At 29.0% G+C, this 21,533-nt stretch overlaps 1 protein-coding gene across 1 annotated transcript; it reads right to left on the reverse strand.

Moving 5' to 3' along the window:
* Positions 1-85: 85 nt before the first annotated feature.
* On the reverse strand, positions 86-17,092 carry LOC106682175 (acetylcholinesterase). Its single transcript, XM_014422893.3, has 12 exons — positions 16,969-17,092; positions 9,942-10,031; positions 9,716-9,868; positions 8,580-8,733; positions 6,903-7,088; positions 5,994-6,184; positions 5,117-5,279; positions 2,923-3,122; positions 2,700-2,841; positions 2,066-2,204; positions 723-985; positions 86-636 (listed from the first exon to the last, which is right to left on the reverse strand). Exons 1-12 carry the CDS (start codon positions 17,050-17,052, stop codon positions 512-514), a joined length of 1,890 nt encoding a protein of 629 aa, XP_014278379.1. The 5' UTR covers positions 17,053-17,092; the 3' UTR covers positions 86-511.
* Between the last annotated feature and the right edge of the window lie 4,441 nt (positions 17,093-21,533).

The raw sequence follows: 21,533 nt of genomic DNA on the forward strand, positions 1-21,533 counted from the left end.
TTTTTTGATTAACAGTCATTTTAATATTCCTAAAATGAACTTTTATTTGATACAGAATTTGATAAAAAAGAAGTTAAGAATCAAGTTGTAAACAAAATTATTACTATTTTTATTTTTACACTTAAATCAATAATATATTTGTGAATGGGCTTAAAATACTAAATGATGACATAGTGCTTCTAAATCTAAAAGTTCTACATAATTAACGAGTAAATGGTACAGGTAACTCAACAAACAATATTTACATTTTGTCCAGGGCAGGACTTAGGAGAGAGTGGTTAATCAAAATGAATTGATTGGGAATTTAGGGAACTAAATAATTTTTTTTTTAAAATATCAAATTTCTATTATCCAATAAATTCTCTTTGATATAGCAGAATTTGTTTCCTTTTACTACTCCAAACTATAATTTGTTAGAAGTAATATTATATTTCCAACTTTTAATTGGTATTTGGAATGTGATATCGGTATTTCGTGTGGTATAACGGTGCCTAGTCCTGCCCTGTTCCTGTCAGAACATGTCTCTCTCCCTTTCCGTAGCCTGCTTTTTAAGAAGTACAACGCAGACGATCAGCAATACAAGAAGAATGACCACAAATGAGATAAGGGTGTACATAGCACTTCTGTATGGAACATCTGAAAAATAAGAACTTATAATAAACTTCAAATGAAATAAATCATTAGTTATTAAAAAAAATCTAAAAGGAACTTTTAGGACAAACCTGATGTGAGTTGCATTTCTGTTGCATCTAGACAATTGCCTAATTCATTTTTCCTCAAGTCCCTTAAATTAGGCAAAAGTTCATTCCATAACCAAATTATTTGCTTTGCTGTTGCATCCTTTGACAGTGTAGGCATTGGGGATCTGATCACTGATTGTGTTGCTGGTAAGTTGTTATCAGCACGAAAGATTATATAATTGTCATCAAGAGGAGAATACTCAGTCCAGCTCACACCAAAAGCAACAGGGTTTGCACTGATTCTTCTGCAAACAGTTTCAGATAAGTGAAAGGAGAAATAACTGAAATACTTATTTAAATTGAAGAATTCCTTCTGCTATAAACAAAATTGTGAACAGGCACTGAAAATGGGCTTTAGTACCTTAGAATAAAGTACAAAATTTAAGAAACAAAAATAATGAAATTATGAAACATTATAAAATATCTCTAACAATAATAAACTAGAAAAAAAAATGAGATGTTAATAATAATAATAGAAAAAGGAAATAATGTTCATATAGTTAAAATGTTTAAATAAATATTATAGACATCCAATAATGTTTGTATAAAATGTAAAAAAAATAAATAAAATAAAGCTCAAAATAATCTTCTAATAAAATGAACTAAATGTTTATAAACTTTTTTATTTCAAAATCAGAAACATGAAAAGTAAAAGAAAAAGAAAAAAAGAATAAAAAGGTAGAAGCTTAAAAGTTTTGTATAAGCCCTTTTGAGGGAGTGAAAGTCGAAAACAGTAATTATCTATTGAATGGTTTCTAAAATAGTTACTGATATCCGAAGCCTTATTTAATGACAAAATATAAAAATGTTAACGGTGAGAGTAAAAAGGCAGACCATATATCAATCATTAGTTTTCATTTATTTAAGAAAATTTTAAAACATCCATAAAATTACTGATTTAGGAATAATTGTAACTTAAAAAAAAAATTCAAGATATTCGTGGCTTTTTCTATAGCTAATTAAAATTTCCACGTTCTTTATGCTTTACTAAATTTTATAACAAGCATTGGAATCTATAAAAATAATAGAAAGATTTTACACGAAGTAACTAAAAGAATTTGTTAAAAGAAAAAATACAACTTAAATACTAAAGAATAACAAAATCCATGTGAATAATTAAAAAAAAAAAAAGTTTTCTTGAATTATTAATTCATGCTTTTGATAAATATCAATAAGGTGTAGATCCTCATTTATGGACTTCAAACGATTTTTTGTTATTTCCAACAATGGAAATTATTTTGTGCACCAGAATTACTTAGTTTCTGAACTAAATTCTCTGTTATTAGGTTGATTGTAAAAGAAACATGTATAATTAAAGATCTTACCCTTTTCTGATAAAGTCGATCCAAAACCGTTTCATGATTGCTCCCAACCTCTCTTCAGCTGGAGTGAATCGCACTCTCTGAATGTTATTAATTATAGAAGGACCAAAAAGGAACAGCAAGTCCTCGCCGTGTCCAGAACCTAAATAAATTTTGTGAGAAATCATCAATATTGCTAAGGTTTTCATTTTTATCTTTAAACAACTTGATATGCCAAATTGTATTCAACAATATAAAATAAAATCTAGAAATTGCTAATAAATATGGATAGGTTATCTTAATTTTCCTGCTTGGAAGTTTTTAAAATTCCCTTTTTAAAGAATATATTTATTTAAAATTTTCGAAGAGTGCAATAATTTCAGACTCAGTGATAAATGAACTAGTACATACTTTTTAGTCTTGTAGCTGGCCCACATGATTGGTTCGAAACATTGGATACAAAAATTAATAAAAACCTTGATGTTTTTATTTTTATGTTCATCTTAGGCTCATCGACACAACAACATTTAATCATTATAAAATTAAAGAATTAACAATGTGAAAATTTATTAATTAACAATGCCAAGAACACATAGTGACTTTTGTAGCAAGTTTTTCCAGGTAATAAATAGATGAAAATTACTGAATTAAATTTTACCTGAAATGTTAAGATGCCTGTAAAGATGATTGACTTCTTGTTCAAACAAATAAGCATAAATAATACTCGGGCTCTTATTTTTTTTTGCTAAATATGAAATTTGTCTCATGTGTGGGGCTTTATATTGAGAATCGGAATAAAACTGAAAAAATGAGAAAATATGTATGAAAGCATATGTAAATGAATATTTATCTTAATAAATCTTTTAATTCATCTGAATTACATTTAGTATAGTATTTATCAGATTGTTAACATCACCATCTTTGACTTGGTCTAAATAAAACCCTTTTAAAACTGTTAATATCTCTTCAAAATTAGAATTGTTATGAAAGTTATACTTCTTAGCTACAGAAGGTATAATAGAAGATAGGAATAGATGCTTCAGTTGAGAAAACCCCTGCTGTTCTAGGTCATTCCATTGAGCTAAAAAAAAGTAATAAAAAAATAATATAAATAAGACATTAATAATTGATTTATAAGAAATAAATTCAGTTCAGTTACTAAAAAAGCAGATCAGAATGAAAAAAATTGAAACTGCAGAAAAATAAAATAATTAAAATTAATGGATTAAGATATAACACTTGGCAAGAGTGTAATTTTCGTTTTTTTTAGTCTGAAATAAAACTAATTTTTTTCTATACAAAAAATGAGCTTTAATCAGTTAAATATCTTCCATTCTGTTCGATGACCTTTTTTCATGTATTTGGTAACTTCATGACCCACAGAAACTATGTCCAGCTTGTGATGGAATGGCACTGTAGGATTGTTTCCATTTGTTAACAAATTGCCCCGCATATCATGAGAATCGAATCCGATACATGCCGAAGCTAAGCTACATTAACCAAAACCAATTGTATGAATTTTTGTCTGTACACTCACAATCAAATCTTAAACTTGTCATTTTTGTCTTGTTTTTCACTCTAATGTAGATTTTGTTTTTACACTCCAATGTCGTTTTTGTTTTGTTTTTTCACTCTAATGTTGAAATCCCAGTTTGGATACACCATCTATTATTAGCTTATGTAATCATTTTATAGACTATTATTATTATTTAATTTATAAATTATTAGCTTATATATATGTATTTTACTTCACCATTTAGGTATACTGTTTTGTTATTAGCTTAATAATAATCTAGTAGTTTGTAGATTGTTGCTATTATTATTCAATTAATATTACAATGATTGTTAAATTTTTTACTTTACAGGCCAACTCTATTTGTACGATGTTTGCCCCATAATCAAATAAATAAATAAATTATTATGGTACCTTCATGATCCTGTGCTGATAGATTTCTGGTCATTCTCAAAAAAAAAACTCAACCAAGTGCGATTTTATGTCACATTTGTTACTGAAATTTTTGCCATTTAAAAGTTTTGTAAATTTCGAAATAAACAATAATGTTATGGTGTAATGTCAGGATTAAACGAGGGATGCATCACTTCCCAACCATGCTCCAATAATTTCATGTATGTTGCTAAAACTTTGTGAGGCATCGCATTTTTGTGTTGAAACATGACTCTTTTTTTCTGGTACAATTAAGGTTTCGATATGTTTTTTACTGGTTCATCATGAATGGGGAATGCACCATTCTTATAAAATTATAAATATAATAAAAGTTAATCTTTTTCGATTAATTTTGTAGATATTGTATATATAGATTTTGTAGATATAGATATTTGTTGATATTGTAGATCATCCATTTTTCATTGCCAATGATAGTTTGTTCCAAAACAGTGTCAATTTGATTTATTGTGTTTTGTGATTTTATTTCAATTTGAGTGGAACCCAAATATCGAGATTCCTAACAAGTCCAAGATTTCTAATATGAACTTCTTGCACAGTTATTCGATGATTCAATTTAATTATGAATTTCATTTATTCATCACCAACTTCAGAAAGTCGACCAGAACATTGATCATCTTTCAGTGAAAAATCTGCCAAAATAAATTTTTTAAACTAATTCTGACAAATGCGTTCTGTTAAACGTCAACACCATAAACTTCACTTAGCTTGTGAGCCTTAACTGCTTTCTTGTCTTTATGAAAATAGAAATGTAAAATGTGTCGAAACTGCTTATTTTTGAACACCATGTTAAAACTGACAACTGTAAAGAAAATCTCATGAAATTTGTTTCTATATGAACCTGAAAATATTGACCACTAAATCTCAAAAGAAACAAATTCTAATACTGGCAAGATCAATTACAATTCTAACAAAACAAACATAACACTATCTGCTGGTGCATACCGAAATTACATTCTTGCCACTCCTATACTTAGCTATACCAATACCTCCCTTCTCCCCCCCCCCAAAAAAAAATGCTATTAATTATTTTACTAGATACCAGCCCAGCCCCTTAAACATAAATTTATATTTATGTAGTATTTATAATATATTATATGATTTTTACTTACACATTGTTACAGCTCCTTCATGGCTAGTAATACCAGTCAAGATGGGAATTTTTGTTAAACTGCCACTTTTCAATGCTGAGATTGGATGTAATGGTAAATACTGGTCTTGTTCATGTAAAAAGTCATCCACAACGGGAAGTGGAAGATCTGACCAATTTCCGTTCTAAAATTAAAAAACAAATTTATGGACGGAATTAATCATGAATAAGATCTTTCTATTTTCTGTAATAGTGTTAAAAGGGATTTTTTGTCAGGGATTTGGTAATTGGGACTGAAAAGAAATAGTGTTGCAAACATATTTAGCATTGCATCGGGAATTACAAATAGAGACAATAGAGGATTGCATAAAAAAAAAAGATTCATGAAGTTCCACTTCCAGCTACCAAAAGTTAAAGGAGCAGTGACCTACAACTTGGGAAACCCAACCTCAACCCAAAGACTGAAGCCCAGGCTACTGCAGGATATCCTGTTATAAATTCTATATTTATCAGTTCAGTTATTGTCACTCTACAATTTTATTTTATCTTAATTTCTTTTTTTTTTTTTCCTCTTCATCTTTTTCTTAAATTTACTTTCATTTTTTTTCCATTAGAAGTCAATTATTTTGTTAAATAGATTTAAGAACCAATAAATTGTTTTAATTACTTTACATTATCTTAAGAGAAATATAAATTTTGACTATTCTCGCTGAAATTAGACCTGAACTACCCTGAACCAGACAAATCTGAATCAGTAAGACCACTCTCTGTCAGGATGACCTGCTTTCTGATTGTTTTCTCACTTCATATTATATAATTAAAAAACCAAGTCCCCACAAAAATAAAAATTCTTTTTTCTTTCACTCAAATAAAAATTTAACTATAAAATTAAGTAGTACCATATACTGAGTCTCAAACGCTTTCAGCAATTCAGCTGAACTTTTGGTTTTGAGACAAGCCAATACGGATTTAGCTTTTCCAATGCATCCAAGGCTTCTCGCAATTTGGTACGAACTATTTGATGGGTGACTTGACATTGACCAAGGACTCAGAGCACTTCCTGACATTAGGATTGCTCTGTGGAACAAACCTGAAAAATGTTAGAGATATTAATTTAATTGATCTCAAAATATGGACAAAAAACTTAATAATATTAATTTGTCTTTCAAAAATCTAGTGGATATTTATGTTCCAATATATTATTCTTAATTAAGCAACCATTGTTATTAGATGAGGGATGGGAATTGGTAAGATGTTTACTACAATAATTACATTACTCACAATAAATTACAAAACGGCATATCTTTTTACAAATTTTTTATTTTAATGTATAATGAGATAATTTCTGATAGCATAATGGATATGCAAAAACATTGCTTAAAGAGATTTAACTTGGCTTACACCTTAATCTCATTCCAGCTTACTCTTTGGAGGAACTTTTCAACATATAATATTTCACTTTTGTGAAAAGATAGCAATAGATTTTAAAAAGTGTTTTCTAAATATCTTTTATATTTTAAAAGTTGTAGCAAGATACGTAGTTGATGTGAAGAGGCACAAGTGTTAGAGAACTTATTATCTTCAACATTGATTTTTAAGCAAATCAATGAAAATTGAACTGTCAGGTGAACATATCACTTTATGAAATTTTAGTATTATAATATGAAAAACAAAGTGTAGTAACTGATATAACATTACTATTTTTTCCAGATGGACTTAATTTCCTGAATTTTGTTCATATTTTTCATTTATATTTATAGTTTTGACAAATTATATAACTTTGTAGAGTATATATATGCTCTACCTACCTGAGGTACGTGGAGATATAAGGTGCAGAAGGGCTGAAACAGAACCTGCTGAATGACCAAGGAGTGTTACTGCTAGTGGATCACCTCCAAAAAATTCAATGTTCTGTCTAACCCAAAGTAAACCAAGATATTGATCAAGTAATCCTAAATTTCCTCTAGCTTCACTATTTTCCAAGCACAAAAAACCTGGAAAAAAAAATTGTTAGGTTCATACGAGTTAGAAGTGAAAATTCTTAGATTCTAGCAATAGAACCAATGCACATTTTTCAAAAGGCAAGCACTTAGAAAACAAAAAGTATGTTAATTCAGGATTTGAGCAATTTTTTGCATCAAAGCCAAATCCAACCTAAAGTATCAAAGTCAAAGAGAATGGTGGTCTATATTTTTAAGAATAATTTTAAAGTTTTGTAATGGAATTTCAACAAAACTAATTTTATGCAAAAAGACTTTAGTAACAACCAAGTTTTTCCCCCATACACTGCAGGTATGATATTTTTTCTCTATTTTTTAAAAAATTGATTTAAGCATAAATTTTACTTCAATAACAGGTTTTCCATGTTGAATTTGACTCAGAGACACAATTTCTGTTGAAATTTTATTTATCTGTATTGACTGGCTATATCTAAAACTCTAAAGATATTTTCCTGTACTGCATACTCCTAAATATTTATGAAAAGTGGTTCATTAGGAAATATTAATAAAAAAATTGAGGAAAAAACCTATAAGACAAAATTTATTAAACAAAATAAAATTATGTTATAACAAAAACTTGTAACAATTTTATTTAATACATATATGTTTACATTTATGTAACAGTACCACATTATTATTGGTTATTTTCAAGCATTTTCATCTTCACCCCAATCATTATATAAAAACTATGTTTACATACACAATTCATAGATGTACTTGTTCAAATTTATTTAAAATTCTACTTTGCTCATGTTTTTTTACTATTGAGGTCATATAAGTTTATTTTGGTGTTTTCCTTCATATATCTACAGTAAAAAGTTTTTTTGAACACTTTATAAAAATCATTATTATTGAGTAAAAACATGTTTAGGTAAAAATTATTTACTAATTTACTCCATTAACTAAGTTAAAAACAATTGTTTTAATATACTTTATTAAACTTAAAACACTGAGCATATCACATTTTCTTTTACTAACAGATTTTTCATCTCCTGTCTTACTTTGGTTAAGAATTAACTATTTTTATTTTTGAAATGTTGCAATTAAATATTTGTTCTACCAAATTTATTTAGGAGCTCAATATATGTTACATTAATATCTTTTGAGTCTGTTTTATAATTGATTGCACTATTTAGATTTACAGATATTCTCTGAAATTCTAGATATTTATATTATGTTACTATTATATTTCAGATATTATTTTCATTTTCATTATCAGAGCAAGCTTAAAAACATTATTTTGACTTATTACTATATTTTCTCTATCTGAGATAGTTGAAAAGTACAAAAGTGCAGATAACACGAAAATAAAATGTAATTTTACGATTAATAATTTTAAAAACCATTGAGTGACCAAATAAAATAAAAAAATATAGCAGGTAAAGCCAAATGCGTAATAGAGCTGATACAGAAATAAAAACTAATACTATCAGTGATAAGATGATTAGTAATATAGAAACATAATACTTCTTGAAGTTAATTTACCAAATACATTGAGCCTATAGCTGACCGAGACGACAACTATTCCTTCAGCTGCTACATCTTGAGCTGGTATTCGCCCAGGATAGCCAGATACAAATCCTTCCCCTTCCAAAATGACTAGAACAGGGGCCTTTCTGTATCCCTTTGTTGTCTGGAACTTCATAATTATATCATTAATTCCAAATTTCTGTAAGTAGTAATTTGCTATTGCCAGATTTGAGCATATATATAAATTAAATGAACACAATTGAAAGATTAAAATCAATTATTTTATTTAGTCAAAATTAAGTAATCACATACATTTTACTATTTTTATGTTACGTCTACATAAATTGCAGTTACTCATTTTCATGTTCATTGCAATGCTCATCGATATACAATGTTTTTTGTTAACTTTATTTGGTGTACATACATTTTCTAGAATATTGGCTTGTAATTCTTAATTATTATTGGTATTATCAAATAAAGTCATTTGAAAGCATGTTGCTCATCTAGGGTTAAAGGAGTGTAATGAAAAATTTATAGAAATTTAATTTTTGAACCCGCAACATCCCAAGCTGAAGCCACCCCTCAAGTATCAGAACAAACCAAAAGGCACAACAGATATTTTGTGCATAAAACTGTACAAAGTTTAATATAAAACATAGCTTGTATCCAATGTTTATTCTTACAAACAAAAGTGAACAGGATTTCAAGGGGACCTGCCCAAATACTTCAACAATACTCTTAAAAATATGGGGGGAAATTATAAAATAACCAAAAAGTAAAAATAATATAAAATATTAGATTCCATATTGCTTGCTGACTTAATTAGTTCAGAACCTGTAAGTGGAAGGCTTACTAAAATTAATTCACAACAAACATGAGCCAGTTTTACTTACATTAAATATCTTATCACTCAAATACAACCAAATTTCACTTTTCTTGGCCTTCAATAAACTCTACTATACTGGACATATTTACTGGATAAGGTGATGTCTTAAAAGAGTACATTCTGATCTCCTGAATTGTAAGTTCAATTATACACAAGGAATTTGAGCGATGGCTAAGTAATTAATTTTATAATAGAATTCTAAAACTGATAGAAACAGGATAACAAATTCAGTAAATAAAAGAATAATGTTGGCATGCCAAAATACCTCAGGCGTCCAAACATTGAGAAAAAGACAGTCTTCATCTTGAGGTGGAGAAGTACCGAATCTGGGATGTAATTCTTTGATTGGTTGTATGCAAGCAGGACCAAAGCTCTTTGTCTCTAGGTTGCCAGACCAACCAGGGTGTGACTCTGGAATCTGAAAGTACCACTGGTTATTAGTACATTTAATTTTGAACTATGAATTTGAATTTTTATCATACTAAACATACCGAAAATCTTCTTTCCCCAACAGGAGCAATGGCAAAAGGTATTCCGAGGAAAGCCAGTACAGGTACTCTTCCATCAGTATAGATTTTAATCTATAAAATATAAAACTATAAGAATAAAAACTATGGATTGTAAACATATAATTTCAGTCAAATGGGTTTAATCTAAGGAGTTCTATTGCTTGAATTTAATTCTGTTATCGCTTTGTAATATTGCAGAATTGTCGTTTTTATATTATTTATTAGAGTTAATAAGTATAAAAACTGATAAATGGTTGATATCTGTTTCATTTATACTTTAAGCATCTTTTGATAACAAGAAAGTTTCTTTATGGGTATGAATAAACATTTAAAAATGTCTAGTTACTCCAGTTTAAAAGCAAAATGTATCAAACATGTTAGAGAAATGTTAGTAGAAAACTGGTATTCACAAAAATCAGTACAAAACAGAAAAAGATATTTGAAAACAATTCATTATGTTACATTTAAAAATATTCCTAATTATAGTAGTGAATTATTATATGTTTTTTTTCTCTTACTAGAGAAAATTAACGATAACATACCGTCCATAAAACGTTAAAAATCTCCAAAAGTGAAAAAAAAAAAACACCTCACTTAATAGGCGCTAAATTGATGTGAAATGGTAATGTAATCAACCCTCTGAAACTTTTTACACAATACAACTAAATCACACTCTGATATTTACAATTAAATTATATACTAAAGCTCTCAGCATTTTTTTTTTTTAACAAACAGAGAATAAAACGACATTCATTTTTTGTTAAAAGGTAATAATTTTTTCTTTCATTTGACATATATTTTCGAGAAATTTTAAATTAAAACTAAGAAAAAACAAAACAAAAATGTAATTATCTATTAAAAACTCATTTTTTCATATTATTAGATTATTTCGTTTAATAAAGTTGATAATTTCATTTTCAGATGCTGTAATTTGATTTTGTTCAGTTTCCAGCCTTGTTTTTTTTCTTTCAGTAGTAGTAGTTCGGTTCGTGCCGTGATATATTAAATTCAATTTGTTCCGATTTGAAAACTGTGACCATTTCTGTGTAATTTTATTCAGGGAGTTAAATGTAATTCTGTTAAACTGATTTCTGTACAATAACAATAGTGTTTGTTATTCGGTAGTAGTCGGAAGTTAATTGTGACGTTGGACGATAATTGGGACGTAACATCCATGGAGGACATATTGAATATTTTAAAACATTCAGGTACGTTAAAATTATGTAACTATGACTTATGCAATCTTCTTGTTTGAATTTATATTTTCACTTTCTTGATGTTTCAAGTTTGAAAGATTATATTTAATTTAACATGTATTTTTTAAAATTTTAAAACTTTATGGTAATTAAAATCCTTTTATTTGTAAAAGAATCCTATCTCAGAGGTTGAAAAATACTCAGAGTTGATTTATGAAGTTTTTTACATTACATAACAAATACATTAGTTCACAAGTGTCACTCCAACCTGGCGAACATAAGATCTCGGAGCCAAAGGTAGCCGAGTGTGTCCGAGAGTAAACGAAGATTACCGATTCATTCGATTATGCTATTTCGTGAATAATTAGATAGACAAGATATGAATGAGTATTTTTTATTATGCAAGTCCATATTTAGACTTGATCATACTTGACCATAGGCGACTGTCAATTTTTAATCTGTATTTTCTCGTCACATATTGTATGCCATGGTTTGAATTCCAAGTTGAACAGTAAGATTGCTGTCTTCAACGGTCTTATTTAAGGAGTTAAATAAAAACATTGAGCCTTAAAAAGAGTTCGGGTAATTATTTACCTATTATTAAATTATTACCAGAATTCATTTTAATAATTTTTTTTTTTTGTAGGGGTGAGATATTCTGCTAAAGACAATTTTAAAAGATAGTTAATTAAAAGATACATATACAGTATCTTTAACGGATGTAGTGTTATCAAGATAACTGTGAATCAGTAAATATCTGATTATCAAATACCCACCATGTGTTTCATGTTAGGAAAAATACCGCTTGAAGGTGAAATATTCAATATTAACATTTTTTTTTTTTCTATATTTGAAACTAAATTATTCTCTGAAAATACAAGGGCCAGTTCAAAAATATTCAGAACGGTAGAAGTGCTGCAAATATTTTTTTAACCTTATCGATTTGGCTTTGTAAATAACTTTGATGATTTTTCCTTTTCTAAATTATATTACTGTATTTCATTATTTCTGAAACATGAGGAACATATTATTAAGAAAACAAGATCAATAGATAAAGGTTTTATTAAGTGGTTAATTAGCTAATGTTATTCATAACAGAATGCATGACGTTTTTCAATTTCAGGCGCTTTTTTAATATTTGACTATCCTAAAGTCTCATCTTCCCGTTTTAAGCCAATATCACTATAAGTGATATAGGACCTTCGCTCCATGGGGGTCTTAGTGGAGCGGGTCCGACTAGAAAGGATTCCCTTTTTTTTTGTGTTATGACCTCTCGTGAGATTGTGACAAGTCTTCCAATTTCTATCTCTACTATTCTATTCCACTCACTATCTCATGGAAAGTTTTTTTATTTCACGTTGGTCTCCGAAATGGTTTGTTCTCATTACTTACCCATTTTTGAAAATTTGGTTTGAATAAATTTACCAGGAAGCATTACATACTTTTGATATTTATCATAATGAACAAACAAGGTGTGGTTATGATCTTGTGATCCGTGAAGATGTCAACTCAACAATGTTACATTCCTAATTGTAGCATGTTTCCAGAAAGAAATCATCTATCAAATAAGTTCACAATTTTCTTTATTTTTTTCCTAGGGTGCCAAAATTCTAGGGGGGAGGCGTGGTTCCCACCTGCTCCCTTCTGCCCCCATTGTGAACAAATAATTGTTTATTATTATTTGCAATGTATAATATTTAAAGTGAATTTCAGACTCCACTGCGGTTTATTTTTGTTATTAAAAAGAAATAGGTATAGAAAATATACTTGTTGGAAGATTATTAGTTGATGGTTAATTATCATAAAAAAATAATTTAATTCTATAAAAAACTGTAATACGCCAAACAATAACTTATCCTGCTCTTTTCTAGAGCTATGCCTGTGACTCTAACTATTTAAAATTAGAGAGCATACAAAATATATGTATGAGGATTGTAAACAACTATCCTTGATGCACCAGAATATCAAGAATTTTGTTTGACGTACAATGCTCGATTAAACAGTAAACATATTGACACAAAATTTTTTCTCTCACTTTCATATCCGACATCCCGTTTATAGAAAAAATTGAAGACCAAGAAAATACATCGCTGAAATTATACACACAAACGTACCAAACATATACTACAAAACTTGAAACCCTTAATTATACAAAAATTGTTTATTATATATATTTTATTTTTTACCAAATGTATTAATTGTTCATTGTTTATAATTTATGTTTATTTGTTAATAATTTTTTTGATTTTTTAAAATTACTTTTTTCTTTTTCCTATTTATTTGCTTTCCCTACCGTTTAAAACCAAAATCTAATATATAAAGATTAATATTTGTTCGTTTGTATTTTATGCCCTGCCATGTTTATCCAACTTTGATGGGGCATTTTACTAAATGCTCAGGATTTTCCCGGGAAAATTATAGGCTATTCCGATTTTACAAAAAAAAAAAAAAAAAATTACTAACAAAATTAAAAATTTTTGGCGCCTAGCTCAGAAAGTACATTTATTTTACGGTTATTACACACCAATCAATTTATCTCTTACCGAAGAATAAGAAAAAAATATTATTGATTCAATTAAACCATGATATATTCACATTAAATTATAAAAAAATGATGAAGCTTGAAGTAAAGTTGGTCAACAATTTTTTTTATTTTTACGTTTTAAGCGTCGTCTAAACTCCTATAGCACCATTTTTCAAAGAAATTAAAAATTAGAAAATTTTCAACTTGATTTATTAGGAGGATTATTTTTTTTCCAGTGACCATTGTTCATATAATCCTGTGCATTTTATCCAATCTGTAGGTTAATACAACAGTTGGGAGGCTGAATGTCTTTTCTTTTAACCTAAATTTACTAAAATTAGTTATTAATTAATATTAAACTTACAAATATTTTCAATTAATTTATCTACATCCTTAATCTAGCAATTGCGAAGTACTGTCAGGTCCGCTCGTCACATATAAAAAAAAATTCAAGTCACCTCAGTTTATCAAACATAATGTATAGTACAAGAGCCGGGAAGAAAAAAAGGCAGTTATCTCACTCCAATTTTTGATTACTTTAATGAAAACTACGTATAATTACTAGTCAAAATTTATGAGTCTGCCAAGTATAGGTAGGGGAAATAAAATATGACGGCTGTTTCAAAACCTTAAAAAAATATTAATTTTTCATTCGGAGCTCTATATCTTAAAAACTACCAACAACACTAGAAAATGTAAGAGAACATTATTTAAAGAAGAGTAAAATTTCTGAAATATTAGCCCTAAAAGAGCTATTTACGTCCAATAGTTCTCGAGATATAGCTTTTTAAAAAGCAAAATTTCTTAAAAATCTTCTGAAAGATTGGTAGTTAGCTAATTTATTTTGAGAAAACTATATCTCAGAAACTATGAGACGTACAGATGTTTATTAGAACTTAAATTAAAGCTAGTTTAATGGTATATAAATAGGTTTATGACCTTTACCTTCGTAGAAATAGTAATTTTCCTGATATTTGCTAAATTAAATTGATTTATAGTTGCTTGGGCAATAAGTTTGATTTATAGAACTTCATTTCAGAAACCATTGGACGTACAGATGTTTGCCAGCGCTCAAATTAAAGCTAGTTAAATTTACTACAAAATAGTCAATTATGTTTGTAGGAGTAGTAGTTTTTATGATATTTGACAAAATAAGCTCACAAAACGTTAATTTATAGTTGTTCGTATGAAATGTTGGATTTTTGAAAAAATATATCTCTAGATTCATAAGATGTACATATGTCTGGCAACACTCCAAATAAAGGAAATTTAACTTACTATAAAGTAGTTTATGACACTTATCTTCGTAGGGGTCGTAGTTTTTATGATATTCACATATGAATCTAAATTTGGCAAATGAAAATTTGTCCGAACAACTATAAATCAATTTATTTTAGCAAATGTCATGTAAACTATTACTCCTACGAAGATAAACATCATAAAATACTTTATAGCTCATTAAACTAGCTTTAATTTGAATGCTTATAGACATCTGTACGTCAGATGATTTTTGAGATTTAGACTTTTCAAAATAAATTCACTAACTACTGATCTTTCAGTACGTCCCATACAACATTTTTATGAAATGTTGCTTTTTAAAAAGCTATATCTCGTAAAAAAATATTAAACGTAAATAACTCTATTAGGGCTCATATTTTAGCAAATTCGCTCTTCTTTAAATAACGTTCTCTTAGGTTTCCTTGTGTTGTTTCTACTTTTTGAGATTTAGAGCTCCGAATGAAAAATTAGTTTTTTTTTATCGCTTTGAAACAGCCGCCATTTTTTATTCCCCCTACCTGTACTTGGCAGACTCATGAATTTCGATTAGTAATTATATATAGTTTTCATTAAAGTAATAAAAAATTGGGGTGAGATAACTGCCTTTTTTCTTCTCTTGGGCTCTTGTACTAGTATTTGCACCTTATTTGTGCCATGTACTTATTATAGCCTTATGGCTATAATAATTTATAAAAACAACTATAAAAAAATAATTTGACCTTACACAATCAGTGGAGGAAAATGATCAAGGTGGTGGTCCAAAAAAGTTACTCGAAACTGTACAAGAACTATTTATTATACATCAGTGACTAAAGAATCTTTTGTTTACTAGCTTGACGAGTACCCTATTTAAGCCCTGCTAAGTGGTGCGTAACATTTATGTATAGTTAATTGTTTTTGTTCTATTTTGAGCGACCTTTTTTTGACATCCACTTTCTTTCATTTATCGGAAATATAATTCTAAAAATCATAAAACAAATTATTGTAATTTGATCCCTCCTAAAACACATTTGTTTCTTTTCGCTGAAAACCCTTTCGATTATAGTACAATGTTTACGAAAATGTTTAAAAAAAAAAAATAGTATCAATACATTTAAAGATAAAAGAACTTAATAATAGCGAGTAGGTTTTTTTCCCTTTTACCCTGTGTGGGTGGCGTTGGTTTATAGCATACAAATATTAATTAACTATATCTCTGTAGGACAGTTTGCCCAGTTCCTTTGTTACTCCTATTATTTATTAAGTTAAATATATCTGATTTACTAATATACTATAACTATATTTGTTATATATATGTATATATAATTGACCGTAAAAATTGATATATAAGAAGATGGTGAGGGTTGCGGTCAAAAGAGAAACAAAAATAAAAATAGTTGTAAACTATTTAACTAAGGAAAATAAATAGTTGTAAACTATTTTTGTTTCTCTTTTGACAGCAACCCTCCGCCATCTTCTTATATATATTTGTTATACATTTTTGTTTATAGATTTCAAATATTTATGGATTTAAAATATTTTTACATAGTCTGTTACTTTTAATATACTATCATAAATAATATTTCGATTTGTATCTAGATCTTTGAACAATATTTCTCGTTGTTTTTTTTTTGCCCCGGATATTCAAGTATAATATGTTTAAGGGTCGCGTTACCTCTACAATTTTCGCATTGAAAAGTTTCAGTTATACCTGTTTTTTTGCAGGTAGTTATGGAAAATTCCATGATTCGTCCTAAGTTTAATATAAGTTTTGTTGTTTGTTGTTTAAAATAAGTTTGATGTATTTGCTTGTGAGAACCACTAGAACCACGATTAGCGAATTGGTTTGACCCTCAAGAACGACCACACTACCCTTAAGTAAGAAGTCCGTTTTGACTGGCGTCTAGGATTCAATTCCTATTTCTTAACTGTGAGTTTTCAATCATGTCATGGTAGACAGAATACACCCTCTTGTGAAAGGAGTAAAGAACATGGCACAAAAGAGTAACTACATTTCTCGAAGATAACTTACCCCTGTGACGGTTCCATTGCGCAAGGTTACAACTGGCTCTTGTATGGCCTCCACGGACACCAAAAGCGTCAGCAGGAGCAACATCTAGCAGTGCTACCAACGGACTGAAGAGCTAGCGGAACGGACCAGTTCCGACCACATGTTCCTGTTTCCTGTTGCTCGCAAGGTCACCACCTCTGTACCGTGTGTTCCCATTCATTGCCTAGCTTTATACTTTAAAGGCTAGTCTTAGTGCGTTTTAGTAAACACCATTCCAAATGTCCCGCTGGCTTAGAGTTTCAGAAACTACTTATTGGGTTGTGAAATTTACCAGCGTAGGAACAATGAATTCAAGAAATATAATTTTAAATTATGAATTATCAATATATAAAACATTTGGTACCTTTTTCTCAGCAAATTCTAAAAAAGATCAAAGTTGAAGTACGCAAGCTTCAATCGATGATTTATTGCTTTCATCCTGTCATTAAGTTAAGTTATATCTTAATAGGCTAATGTTAAAGGGATTGAAAGCAGGTACCTCGTCGAGCGGCCGGATGTCATAACCCCGATAATTTAAAAACCAAGAAAGTTTGAAAACTCGAAAACCAACTTCAAACTATGACATTTGTTGTAATAAAATTACTCAAAGAGGTTATTGCACTCAAAATTCCTTTTAAACGATATTTTGTTACCCCCTGCCTGGTCATTTATGATGGAGGATTATCTACAGGTTACTACCCTATTCTAACCGTGATAAGGGGAGAAGGAGAGTGGTATCGAGTTTTCATTCTGTGGGACCACCACAAAATAAAAGTCGACCCACCCTTGGCCGTATTACAACCGGAGCCGCTGCAGTAACGAGGTGAGGTAAGGTAGACGCCTTAAGAACCTTAGCAACCTCGTTTCCCCATAACTCCGTAGGCAAATGCTAAATTGCTTTAGCAATCTTTAACGATTTTGAGAGAGGTCAATTTTCCAAAAATATTTAAGAAAAGAACAAATTTTAGGAAATATTCTCAGAGCCGTCTTTAATCCAGTTGGGAATAAGTCAGATAATTTAGTTACAAAATAATTTAAACATATACATGAATCTAGATCGCAATACTATATCCCCATATCTTCGTTAATTTAGAAAATCTGGTCATAATTGTTGAAAAATTTGAATTTTTTTGCCCCTTCAAAATAAATTATAACTACTTCGCTGATGGAAAGACTGTATGAAAATATTTTCTGAATACACAAATCGCTCAGCAATTTTTAACTGCAATTAATTATAATGGCCTAGCGAACCGGAAGGTCCGATACCGATACCAGTAATGGCTCTCTGCATACATCCGTCCAGTGACACCCGTTCAAATCCAAATCTACTGGATCAGTTTTAATACAATCCTCCCACCTACGCTTAGGTCTACCCCTCGGACGTTCACCCGGCGGTTCAGTGTTTATTAACATTCTAGGGATCCGTTCTAGAATTCTACTAAGGTAATCGGAATTATATTTACCGGATACAGTTCCCTCAATTCGGTGTTGTGTAGTCTAAATTCTTCGGTCAACTAATTTTTTTACTATTTTTATCATTCCAAAGATTATTCCGTTTTATTTCGAAATGAAAAACATTAGGAACCTTTTTTTTTTTTTTTTTAAAGGACGTTAATTTAGATATAATTATTGATATTGTTTGAAAGTAAACCAGACATCGATAAGTCATAGTGATTTTTTCCGAGTCGATTTAATTAAAGATTATAGATTAAAAGTCCCTCGTCACAGTTATGGTGGCATTTCAAGCGAGACGCGAGTAGTTAGTTCGGTCTAGGGGTTTAATAGCCGGTTGTAGACCTTGGTCATTGCTAGACAAAGAGTTGGTTTGTGAGGCAGGGGCGTCTTTAACTAAGTGGGGTCCCTCAGATTAGAGCTTTTATTTTCTGCACACCTTTGGGTTTTCAACAGAAATAAAAAAAAAAATTATAAATAATTAGGTTGGTAGATTGTTAGTTGACCGTATCAAGGGCGTACTCAGAATCAAAACTATGAACATTTGGGGGCAAACCATGGCCGTTGAGGTTGTGACATTTAAGCTCGGAAAAGGCGAATGAATCCAAAATTTTGAGAAAATTATATATAATTATAGTAGTGCTTTATTAGTTATTACAATTAGTCTTTTCTTGGCAAGAGCTGCCCCCTCCTGCTCCCCGCTGGGTACACCCTTGGTCTATTTGAAATGATTATCGGAAGATGGTCTGAGTGGTAGATTGTAAAGGTACTAAAATAGTAGAAAAACTATTTGTTTATAATGGACGCTTCTACCCCCTTTACAAGGCTTCATCAAATAAGAACAAGATACATTGTAAAATACAATAAGACTATAAAAAATGTACATACAAAGTTATAAAATAGATAATAAATAAAATATTTATATAAAAAAAAAGGAAACTTAGGAAACTTAAAAAATTATATATATATGTATGAATTAAAAAAATATATAAATATGTATGAATAATAAAATGAATACATAGGAATTGAATAGAATTTTTCTACTATTTCGGTACCTTTCTTGACCGCCACCCAGACTATCTTCCTACTATAAATGATTATAGTTCAAATCAATATTTTATTTAATATTTGAAAAGTCACTAAATCTTTAAAAACTATAATAAAAATTTATTAAATTTTGATCAAAAGAGGGAGCCTTCAAAATTGTGGGGCCCTGAGCCTAAGCATAATGAGGCCATGAGGGGCGGATAAAGCACGTTTGTCAGGGTGATTGATTATTCAACTAAGGGTCATCATTACTTTTAAAATCAAATAAATTAGTTTTAATAATTCATAACCTTTGGTCTAGTAATTAGTGTGAAAAAAACAACTTATTATTATCAAACATGAATTTTTTTAAAGAGATTCATTATAATCCACAGAGGTCCAATTGCTATAATAGTTTGTTGAGGAGAGAAAGTGTATTTCCCGACAATATTAAAAACCTTTTATTTTCCTAACTATATAATGATATCTCATAATTTTCCCTACTCCTTGAGGTTTGAGCTTTTACTTAAAACTTTTGAAAATGTTGATGCTTTCCATCAATAATTTTTTTTTTCTGTTCAGACATAAAATTATGTCTGCAAAATTCCAATTTCTTATAGAGTTAAGTAGTATTACTTTAAATTTTAGTAACTCTTAGAGTTAAAAGTTATACTACAATAAATTATTTGATTATAATACAATAATACAAGTAGTAACTCTTTGAGTAAAATGTTGTACTAGTATTCTACGCGGATTGAGGTAGGTTCTAAAATCTCATATTTCTGAAATTTCTGAGTTTTTAAATTGTTAGTGGGGAGAGGAGTAACCATTGATAACAACTTCTCTTTGCATGGTCCACGTAAGTCCTACTAGTGTAGACAATAGCTGAAAAATATACTTACCCTGTGATTAACAATTACTCGTTATGACGTAATCTTAAGAATTTCTGACAGACATTTTATTTTGTTTATCTGATCACAGTGATTATTTTTCATAAAAGAGCTTTAATTTTCATTGTGAAAATAAGAATTAATCAATTAATGTTATTAATCATGAAATTAATAGTATAATTTGACTTATCAGACCATCAGAGGTTTCTATCGATGGTATATGCCCCCTCCCAACATAATAAGTCATATCTCCTCAGAAATGCGGGTACTGTAAGCACCATCTTTTGTCCATATCAAGGTCATATCGGTAGCTTTAATTATTTTAATAATGATTTAAAAATAAATCAGCTCCTTGGTGAAGTAGGAGGGGATAATTGGGTTAATATATTAATTAATAATTATTAATTAAAAGAGTTTTTTGGAAAGGACTCCACACTTGTATATAAAAAATATGTTTAAAAAAACAATTTAGTAAAAATATAAATAATTAAAAATGGATCCATATATTTTGTTCTTTGTTTACATAGAACAGGAATAGTTATAGATATGATAATGTTGTTTCCATATAATCATAATAATAAAGTATAAGCTGAGAAATTTATTTAATTTTACATAGTTTCAGCGTTATATATTTGATTAATAATAAATGTTTTTTAGTAAATTTTAAATAATCAAGTAATTACATTTTATTAAAGGTTTTGGTTGTTTTAAAAATATTCTACCAGTACTAATACTTGCTCTAAAAAGATAAATTTCAATGAAAATGTTTCTATATTTTATATTACTTTTAAGGCTTAATCAAAAAATTTACTTTATATATGGGTAATTTCCAAAGTACACAGTATAGATATCTAGACCAATGTTATACATCTATCCAATTGTTTTATATTTATGTAGTGGGTTAAAACTGTTTTTATGCTTTTGATATATAGACAAATAAACATATTTAGCCTGATTACATAAGTAAGCACTTTAATTTTACTAAATAATTATTGAAAAAACATAATGATACATTCTATCCTTTAGTTAAAATGCTATACATGAGATTTTTATTTATATAAAAACAAATATTTTAAACGAAAGAAGTTTAAAAAATGTAAATAACAATATAAAGAACACATATATTTATTTAATAATTATTGTGTATTGGTCTCATTCCTCTTTTATATTCCAGCTGTG

Source organism: Halyomorpha halys, unplaced genomic scaffold (genome assembly GCF_000696795.3).
Source record: "Halyomorpha halys isolate HHAL.00 unplaced genomic scaffold, Hhal_1.1 Scaffold392.1, whole genome shotgun sequence".
NCBI lineage: Eukaryota > Metazoa > Arthropoda > Insecta > Hemiptera > Pentatomidae > Halyomorpha > Halyomorpha halys.

Excerpts from the sequence above, each read along its gene's own strand:
- LOC106682175 (XM_014422893.3), bottom strand. The coding sequence starts at position 17,052 with ATGTTGCTCCTGCTGACGCTTTTGGTGTCCGTGGAGGCCATACAAGAG. Across the intron at positions 5,280-5,993 it reads CGTTTGAGACTCAGTATATG|AACGGAAATTGGTCAGATCT; the intron begins GTACTACTTAAT and ends TTTTAATTTTAG. Across the intron at positions 2,205-2,699 it reads CAGGCATCTTAACATTTCAG|GTTCTGGACACGGCGAGGAC; the intron begins GTAAAATTTAAT and ends AAATTTATTTAG.